Raw genomic sequence first — 10,746 nt, 5'->3', positions numbered from 1 at the left:
AAGACTTTGTGGTATATTAGTTTTACTTTTAGCACAGCAAGCCTATCAGCATATGATTTTTTTAAATTTATTATTATTTTATTGAGGATTAACTGAAGGAGGATTTTAAGGTTAACAGTGTGGTCATTGACATTTGTGATATATTTTTTTATAATTTGAACTTAAATTTTATATTTATTATCTCTCACATTTTGTTACCAAATTTGGTAGAAAAAATTTGATTTTTATGGTATAAAAAATATGTTTTAAAAAAGATTTGTTACCATTGGACTAAGTCTATAAACATAAGCTTTTGCCCTTTTTTTTGATTTTTTAATAACTTGATGCCTAATTTAACCAGGATTTTTGCGTTAACAATGTAGTCATTGACATCTGTAATATATTTTATTAGCATCTGTAACTTAAATTTTATATTTATTATTTCTTAAATTTTGTTACCATATTTGGTATAAAAATTAGTATTGGATTTTTATGGTATCTAAAATGTTTTTTTTTTTTTAATTTTCAAAGGGATTAATAAAAATGTCAATGATATGGTGGAATGCTTTTGAATATTAGGAGGCAATGAATGAATTTGGTCGTTACACCTACTTAGTAATTTTAGTAAGGGTGGTTTTTTTTTTTTCTTTTTTTTTTTGGGTGAATAATTTTAGTAAAGTTGGTTACTAGTCAAAAAAGCCAGACAAACAAATTTTTGCAATAATTTTTTTCGTTTGAAACCACCATACGAAATATAATGATGGAATGTGTGAACTTGAGTAAGATTATCATGTGGAGAGCATAATATCATTCATCATGAAGCCGTTTGTCAACTCGATTAAAATCCAATTGGATTCCCTTACCTTATTTGATTCCATTAAAGAAATCAAAATATAACAAAACTAAAATCCTGCCTAGTTTAAATAAAATTTCTACTTATTTTTGGTTATATATGATTTTAAAACTTTAAACAGGATTGGTTAAAATTATTTTATTTTATTTTATCTTAAGGATGAAAAGATTTGAATTCTCATCAAGATTTTGTGATTCTATAACAATGTGTTCAAGAAAAACATTTAAGAAAATTGAAATCCGAATTGATAAAATATATATCTTACATGGTTGTTACTCGTAAAAAAAAAAAAAAAAATTGAATACATATAAGGAGCTATAATTATTTACAGCTGTGATATCTATATAATCCACATAATTTACATAATCTAATATGTCCATTATAAATCGTATAGAAATTTAACTAGTATAAAAAATAACAATGCCAATAATAAATTCTAGTAATTTTTAGCTTTTTCTCGGTGATGATGGTCCACTGGTTTCTTTTTCTCAATTATATTTAATTTGAATCATCCACCCTCAAATAAATAAAATTTAAAAAACTTGCATTACAAAAAGGTTTCTTTTTTCCTTTTTTTTTTTTTTTTTGTTCTTTTATGGGAAAAGAGAGGTTAATTGAACATTGAAATGCTTTCTAAATCAATGAACTTTTATTAGGGAAAAAAAAATAGATTGACTGCATGTTTGATTAGCAAAAAGAAGACAAATCATCAATGCATTTCAAAATGTAAAATGGAAGAGAAAATTAAGCATCACATCATGACAAAAAAATCAAACGAAAAAAATGAAAAGAATGAAAAAATTGATGAGAATAAAAAATTGGAGAAAATATTTTTTTTTTAAAAAAATGGAGAAATAATCCAAAAGTGGGTATAGTGAAAGACTATGGAGGACTGCTCGAAGCTTGGTACCACCAGAATCTTAGCTGGATGCAGCAAAAAGTAAAAAAAGAAAAAAAGAAAAAAGAAAAGAAAAGAAAAAAAAAGAAACTCCAACTGAGAAACTCTCTAAAAATCAATATCTTTTTTTCACTCACAGATTCAACCTTTTCACATTTTTCCGTTCTCTCTCTTTCTCTCTCTCTCACTCTCACTGTCTCTGAAACAGTCCCCACCAAATCATCGGCCATTACTGCACCTCTCGCTTCTCTCCCTTTGCCCTTCTCACACCCTGGGGACTGCAAGCCAGTCACAATGCCCACCTTCTTCTTCCTCTTCTTCTTCTGGTTGATCTTCTTTCTCTTATCCTCCACCGTCAATTTCATATCCTCTACCTCCATTGTCGCTCCTCGCCGTAGAATCCTCCACCAGCCTTTTTTCCCTCTCGACGCACTCCCTCCCTCTGAACCGCCATTGCAGTCTTCTCCACCACCTCCCATCCCAAAACCCAAATACCCATTTTCCGCTTCCCCTTCTACCCCTAACCCATCTCCGTTTTTCCCATCCTACCTCGCTCCACCTCCTCCTCCAACTCCGGCTACCTTTGCTTCCTTCCCAGCGAATATCTCCTCTCTTATCCTTCCACGTTCATCTTCTACCAAGCCTGCGTCTCACAAGCTCGTTGCTCTTTCTATCGCTGCCGTCGTCTCCGCGGTGTTTGTCCTCGGCATTGGCCTTTTCTTCTATTGCCGCCGTAGGCGCAACCGGAGCTTTGCCGATGATAAGACTTTTAGATCGGAAAACAGCAACAGGTTGTTCCCGGCCAATGTCGAGACCACCAATGGGACCCACAAGCTTAGAACTACCTCCACGACGAGCTCGGAGTTTCTCTACCTTGGAACTCTGGTCAGTTCGCGTGGAATCGATGACCAAGCTGATTTGCTTAACAATGGCGGCGGCGGTGATGGCACCAGAGGTGGCGATAGTGGTCTGGACAGTAGGAAAATGGAATCTCCGGAGCTTCGTCCGCTTCCGCCGCTCGCTCGGCAGACTTCGCAGGTAAATTGTTGTAATGGCGAAGAGGGTTCGACTGTGGACGACGAGGAGGAGTTTTACTCGCCAAGGGGGTCTTCCGGTTGGCGGGAGAGTTTCAGTGGTACTGGATCGGGCTCTAGAAGAGTTCTGACGGCCATGGCCGGCGAGAACTCGGATGGAAGAACCAGTGGTTCCAGTTCATGCTCTTGCTCTTCTTCCAGTTCACCACGCCTTTCACACTCGGTCAGTCTTTCTTCTCCGGCTAGTTTGAGTCCCAGAAGACCAGAACCCAGTTCTCCGGAGCTTTCAGTCTTGCCGGCAAGTTCGCCTCCTTTGACGTCGATGGCTAATGAGACGAGGTCTCCATTGACATCGCCATCCCTGTCGCCGCTTTCTTCATCGCCCGAGAGAGTTCTAGAGAAGATACGAACTTCGTCACTGGGGCAATCGAATGTTTCCCATGGAGATGCACGGTCTCCTTCATTATCCCCACTTTCTTCCCCACCACACAAGACTCTGGAAAACATTACTCTAAGTGGTGCATCGCATCCAAATGGGAGGTCTCCTTCACCGTCTTCTCCGTCATCGTCGCCGGAGAGGAGTTTGGAGAAGAACGCAGATGCATCATCAGCATCACCAAGAGTCTCGGTTGCTTTGGATCGAAATACGAAGTCTCCATCACTGTCCTCTTTATCTTCTTCAACTTCTCCAGAGAGGGGTTTAGAGCGATTGACAGAAACATCTCCGAGAAGGCTGTCAATTTCGTCGTCCCCGCCTTCCCTGTCGCCTGAAAGAGATTTAGCGAAGAACCCAGATGCATCATCACCTAGAATTTCGAATTCATCATCATCACCACCACCATCATCACCAGAGAGAGTTGTGGATGGAATCCGTTCAGAAAATTCTCCAAGAGTTTCAAATGTTTTTGATCTTAAAATGCAGTTTCTCTCACCATCTCCACCTTCCATGTCGCCAGAAAGAGATTTGGTGAAGAATAGAGATGAATCGCCGAGAAATTCAAACGCTTCCGATCTAATTTCATTCGATTTAGATCCAAACAGAAGGTCCCTTTTATCATCTACACTTCCTTCATCTCCAGAGAGAGTTTCAGAGAATAATTCAGATGCATCATCACCAAGAACATCAAATGCTTCTGATCAATGTCCAGAGTCTCCGGTGATAATTACCACTACTTTGAATCAACCACCTCCATCAGTTCCACCCCCTCCGCCACCGGCTCCGCCACCGCCTCCAAAAAGTTACTGGGAAAACCCAAATTCTACAACACCCGTTGCTAAGCCTATCTCTAAGCCACCCCCTCTTATACCCCCTTCAACGCCCTTTGTATTCCAAACCCCAACAAAGCAGCTTTCTATATCTCCAATGGAGTTGCCACCTAGTTCTAAGACAATGGAGAAGGTTGAGGAGACACCTAAACCAAAGCTAAAGCCATTGCATTGGGATAAAGTAAGAGCTAGCTCTGATCGCGAAATGGTGTGGGATCAGCTAAGATCGAGCTCATTTAAGTAAGATACTTTACCAGTGAACTTTCACTATGTTTTTTCCTTTTATTGTTATTTTTTTATCCAATTACTCTGCTTTTCTTGTTTTGGTCATTTCTGAAATTATTCTGGGACCTGATTTGGTAGCGCCTTACTCTTCCAGTAAGTTTACTAAGTTATGTTGATTGCAGATTGAATGAAGAAATGATTGAGACATTGTTTATTGTGAATGCCCCAAACTCAAAACCAAAGGAAGCAACTCCTCGCTCGGTTCTTCCCTCACCAAATGTGGAAAATCGAGTGCTTGATCCGAAAAAATCTCAAAATATTGCAATTTTGCTGAGGGCGCTCAACGTGACCATAGAGGAAGTTTGTGAAGCTCTTTTAGAAGGTTTGTGTGTATGCCCACTTTTTGCGTACATGTTTAAAGTTGCCTTTTATTCTTTACTGGAATAGGAGAGAACTATTACATTTTGTTGTCATCATTTCCGTATTTATAGTTGCTTTCACAAAGTTGTGTCTTTGTTCACAGAATCCTGAAAATATTCTTAAAATGTTTGGTGTGAGTTATGTTGTGCACATTTCGATGGCTTTTGACATATTAGCTGTATGCAAGTAACTTGCATGAATTGTAGATAAGTTTCGCCAATCCGTTGCACATGTCAAATTCATTGCAGAAATTGCGTTTCATAATGAACATTTGTGTGCATACAAACATTTGGAGGAATATTCGAGTGGGGCCTATAATTTAAAGAGAGATCATTCACTTATGAGCATCTAAATTCTGTTCACATTTACTTTCTTCTATAGCAGCTGTAAAGGATTTAGCAATAACTCTTGTCCCAATATTTTGACATGCAAATTGAATTGGTTGGGATAATTCTTTGGTTGTTATGAAGTAGTCGTTGCTACTGGGAGGTATAATTTATGAGGAATACCTCAAGTAGATACTGGTTAATAAACATTCATCTTTAGAAGATGTAATACAAGGCTTCTGTGAGTCATAAACTGTAAATCTGGATTATAGCAACTTTTATTTAATTGAATCCTCTGCATTTGCAGCAACCTTATAGACCTATTGAACTGAGGGTCCTTATTAATGTAATTGTTTCATTATTTCCTACCATGAAATAGTTCTTCAAGCTTGGTGGCAGTTTAAGTTGTGTTTAGCATTTATTAAATTCTAAACAAAGCAAGTGATGGTAATGCAACTAAAATTTCCTTCTTGAATATAGGTAATGCTGATGCACTTGGAACTGAACTACTTGAGAGCTTATTGAAGATGGCTCCAACCAAAGAAGAAGAACGCAAACTTAAGGAATACAAAGATGATTCACCACTCAAGCTTGGTCCTGCTGAGAAATTTCTTAAGGCTGTGCTTGATGTACCATTTGCCTTCAAAAGGGTCGATGCAATGCTGTACATAGCTAATTTTGAGTCTGAGGTTGAGTACCTCAAAAAGTCTTTTGAAACTTTAGAGGTAAGTCACATCATTTTATTTCTCTTCCTCATTCTTTCACATTCTTATACACATATACATGCTTGCCCATAAAAATCGCATGATATCTGCCTTTTAGTTTTCACTTAAACATATTCAAAAATAAGGATCTTTTTTTTTTTTTTTTTTTTTTTTTTTTTTTTTTCCTTTGTTTGTTTGTTTGTTTGTTTGTTTTTGAATGAGGAATCAATCACTTAGCCTTGATTGATTTTTACAAGAATATATAAAAACATTTATATGTGGTCGCTGATGTTCTTGTTCTCCAGTTATGTTTGGTTCCTAATATAGTTATTACACATAGTGAATTTAGGGTTTAAAGGATTTACGTTGCATTTGCGCGTGAAACTGGGAAATGATTCTTTATTAACCATGGAGGATTTCTGTTTTTGCATGATGCCATAAGTTTTTCGGTTTTTCATGTAATGTCTCATTGGTTTCTCTATTCTATAGGCTGCCTGTGAAGAATTGAGAAACAGTAGGATGTTCTTGAAGCTTCTCGAAGCTGTACTCAAGACTGGAAACCGAATGAATGTTGGAACCAACCGTGGTGATGCCCATGCCTTCAAGCTCGACACACTCCTCAAACTTGTTGATGTCAAGGGTGCTGATGGAAAAACCACACTCTTGCATTTTGTGGTACAAGAAATCATTAGGACTGAAGGTGCTCGCCTCTCTAATGCCAACCAAACTCCAAGCTCCACTTTGAATGATGATGTCAAGTGTAGGAAGCTTGGTCTCCAAGTTGTTTCTGGTCTCAGTTCAGACCTCACCAATGTTAAAAAAGCTGCTGCAATGGATTCCGATGTGCTTAGCAGTGATGTTTGCAAGCTTTCTAAAGGGCTTAGCAACATTAGGGAGGTTTTGCAATTAAATGAGACAATGGGGTCAGATGAAAGCCGCTTGAGATTTTCAGAGTCAATGGACAGATTCATGAAAATGGCCGACGAGGAGATAATAAGAATTCAAGCCCAAGAGAGTGTTGCTCTGTCTCTAGTTAAGGAGATCACTGAGTACTTTCATGGAAACTCCGCAAAGGAAGAAGCCCATCCTTTCAGAATATTTTTGGTGGTGAGGGACTTTCTTACAGTTCTAGATCGGGTGTGCAAGGAAGTCGGAATGATTAACGAACGAACAATAGTTAGTCATGCACATAAATTTCCAGTTCCCGTGAATCCAACACTACCACAAGTTTTTCCAGTACTCCATGGAAGACAGCAATCAAGCTCGTCCGATGATGAGAGTACATGTGCATAGCAGGATTAATGTGCCTTAACTGGTTTGGGCAGATTAAATCTTGCATGGTCTATGCCTTGACAGGTCTTTGTATTGTCTTTAAGCCCCTTTTCCACCCAAACCCAAAATTCGTACCTGTAAAAAGCCGTGTATAAGATTTTGATTTCGTCCTATAGATAATATATACGAAGGAGGAGATTTTCTTTGAGAAAAGTAAGTTATATGCCATATTAGTTGGATTTGCTGTGTCTGAAACATTGGATATACAAATGCTCTTGTTGAAAAATAAGAGCCTGTAGATAGTTCCCAATTAGCGTTAGGATTTATATTGTATCTGTATCAATTTAGTAATTAATTCTCTGTTTCGACTTTTTTTGGGTTTTTGGTTTTAAAAGTACTGAATACAGATTGTGTGAGTTAAAAATTTGAAATTCAAAATTTGAATGGAGTTTTCAGAAAATGTGTCATATTAACTGTTATCAACCCAATTGGTCCGAATATTATATCTATTGGCTGTAGAACATTTTTCTGTTTCTTTTTGATAAATATTTGTACGCCTGGTGCTTCATGTATTTTAGTCAAATTCGTTCAAACAAACGTCTTTTTTTGAAAGCAAAAATAAGACATTACAATTTTTTATGGAAGAAACATTAGTGCGTCTGAGCAAGAAACCACTTCGCGCCTCCAATTTAGTCACTTTTTGGTTAGACATTTTGGTTCGTGATGATTCACAATTGCATTGAACAACGCCTCGTTATTTTTGTTTTTTGGGCTTTTTTTTTTTTTTTTTTAACACGAAATTTCAGACAAAATGGGGATTTTTGGGTCCATCTTTTGACCTTTCGGTGTCTACCTTACATAATTTACGGGCCTAAATAGGAAAGCTTTATATGAATTAAAAAAAAAAAAAAAAGATAAAGTTTTACAAAATGGTGGTTTTGTTTTGGATAACTATTTAAGCAATGCCAGAGGTATCAATTATTAAGATATAAACTAAGATGATGTGGTGTGTCGACATGTTTTTGTTATTATTTGACATTTTAATTTATTCTAAATATGAATAAGAAAAATCTTTTAACGAATAAGGGTAAATAAATTGATACTATAATCTAATTATATTTATTTTTTGATAAATTTCTTGATAAATTATTTGACTCATTTATAGCATCTTCAATGAAGTTTGTGTAATAAAAGATTTAGAATGTACTGAACCTTGAGTGGCATAATGCCTATTTAAATTTCTTTTTCAAAGGTTCTTATTCAAAATTTAAAATGGAATGGGTTGATACATTGAAAAAGGAGATGAGAGGAGAGAGAAGAAAGAAAAAGTTATGAATTAATGAAGAGAAATGAGGTAATAGATTGAATTTATGGTTTGTACTGTTTAACATAATAAATTTTTATAAATAGAAGATCTGTTAAATAATTTTTATTTATTTATTTTTGTTTCCACTTCAACTTTTATTTTTTTTATTGCCATTTCATTTTAGTAGATCTCTTAAACGATATTATTGGAGATTTTTTTTTTTTAAAAGATTATCTATCCATCTACGTGGTAATTTATTTATTTATTTTTTAAAAAATAGATAGAATTAATATGCATTCTATTAAAAATACTTTCTGGAGTGTTGGGAAATAGAATTGAGCAATGGAATAAAATAGGAGTCATTAGCATTACGTTTTTCCTAAATTGGGGAGGCTTTGAGTCTTCCGCACTCCAAATTCTCTCTTCCTTATTATTTAGTATTTACTCTGTTTTGTTGATTGATTGTGAGGTTAGGACTTCATCCCTCCATCTCTCTCAGCTACCACATGTCATTTTTATTACTTTTTTGCTTGAATATTTTGACCTCCAATGGTCTACCTCTTTTTCGTAGAACAAATTACCAAGCATTAAAGATCTATGTCAGACCACCCATTAGCCTTCCACCCTTTCAATTTACAATTTGCCATGAAAGAGTGTTGACTCAACTTTTCTCTTATTTGGAAGAAACTTTATATGGTGTTGATGGAGTATATAATTTTGTTAACATTTCCTTTTTCTTTTTATGTTGATTTTATTTTGATAATTTTTTTAACTAAAAAAAGTTATTTCTTTAAAATTTATTTTTTTATTTTTCGAAAAAGAATGATTATATTGGTAATTTATCATTAATTTTCAACATCATAATATTTAATTTCAAATATTAATAATAGTTTACATCTTTTTTATTTTTCTTTTCAGTAATAAAAGGTATATAAAATTTTAAATATTTAATAGTTAAATATATATATATATATATATAGTTTTTTTACGGTGCGGACAGTCCGTATGTGGACGTATCCAAAATCGATGCTTTTTGGATAAAAGTGTCATTTTTGCTGTACACTATACACATCAAAATGATGTTTTCATCCAAAAAATATCGACTTTGGGAGCAATCCACATGCAAACCATCCGTACCGTAAAATTCTCATATATATATATATATATTTATTTACTTCAAACTGCCAATAATTTTCTGTGTCCAAATACCAGAAACCAAAGTGGAGATTCAGTATTATATGCCATCGATCCAACTCAACATAAGAAAAAGGAAAAATTATAGGGAAAATTAATTTCTAATTTTTTTAGTTTTGTCTTAATTACAATTAAATTTATTTTTTTGAAATATTATATTTAAAACTCATTTGTTATTTTTTTAAAGTTAATTTTTAGGTTGTAAATAAAATTTACCCAAAAGCTATTTCACTCCATCATTTTTTATCCTTTAAAATATTTATTTTTATTTGATCAAAAATAGTTATTTTGCCTACCAAATATATTTTTAAGCGTTTTGAAAGTGTCATCCTTTGTGGGGGAATATGAAAAAAGTTCACTTTTTCTGTGTTTGGGCAATTTCTAAAATGTGGGCCCATTAAAAATCAAATTCTCACGATTTGGGAAAAAAGAATAGAAAGTAAACCCTCTCATGTAATTTTAAGATTCTTAAAAAAAGTGATTATATATATAATTTTTAAAGACAATTTTATCCTTAACAAGAAAACATTAATTACTTTACTTGCAGGTCTTGATAATTCCATTATAAACCAAACATTCGGAGCATATCTGATTTATAGAATGAATATAGAAATAAAATATTTATTCTATAAATTTAGTTTTTTTTCAGTTATTTAATTTGTCAATAGCTATTTCATAAAAATTGATATGCCTCCGCTTGAAAGCCTCCGTTTGAAAGAATATTAATATTTTTTAAAATTTTAAAATTTTTATTTTTATACTTTAATTTCGATAAATTTTAAAATATTCTTAACATGTCTAGATTTACATTTATTATCATATACTAAGAATATATAAATAAATATAAAATTTAATTTTTAATTAATTTTATCAAATTTAAACATTTTTGAAAAAAAATTTATAAAGGCTAAATCTTAATTTTAAATCAATATTTTAACTAAATATATAAATAAGAATTATCATTTCTTTTTTCATATTCTATTCTCATGAATAATTATTTCTATTTTTAAAATAATGATTATTCTGTATACCAAACATATCTTAGAGAAGGCAACTTACTCTTGGAAAACTGATTCACAAAAACTATATATTTTTGGAATTAGTTTCCTTAAAACTTTGATGCTCCTTAAATGGGGCCTAAAGGAGTTTTTTATGGTTTCAAATATGTCAATAGAATAATACTATATATATTATCTAGTCTACCAATATATCTATCAATAATGCATATGTCATTGGTTTATATTTAATAACACTTATCCAATTTTAAAT

General features: G+C 33.7%; 1 protein-coding gene across 1 annotated transcript; it reads left to right on the top strand.

The window, feature by feature from the left end:
• The first annotated feature begins 1,777 nt into the window (after positions 1 to 1,777).
• LOC107403251 (formin-like protein 1) lies at positions 1,778 to 7,350 on the top strand. Its single transcript, XM_016010119.4, has 4 exons — positions 1,778 to 4,270; positions 4,438 to 4,637; positions 5,482 to 5,726; positions 6,195 to 7,350. Exons 1-4 carry the CDS (start codon positions 2,025 to 2,027, stop codon positions 6,996 to 6,998), a joined length of 3,495 nt encoding a protein of 1,164 aa, XP_015865605.2. The 5' UTR covers positions 1,778 to 2,024; the 3' UTR covers positions 6,999 to 7,350.
• The last annotated feature ends 3,396 nt before the right edge of the window (positions 7,351 to 10,746 follow it).

The sequence above is a fragment of the Ziziphus jujuba genome, chromosome 9 (assembly GCF_031755915.1).
Source record: "Ziziphus jujuba cultivar Dongzao chromosome 9, ASM3175591v1".
NCBI classification, from domain to species: domain Eukaryota; kingdom Viridiplantae; phylum Streptophyta; class Magnoliopsida; order Rosales; family Rhamnaceae; genus Ziziphus; species Ziziphus jujuba.
This window is presented reverse-complemented; position numbering and strand designations above follow the sequence as displayed.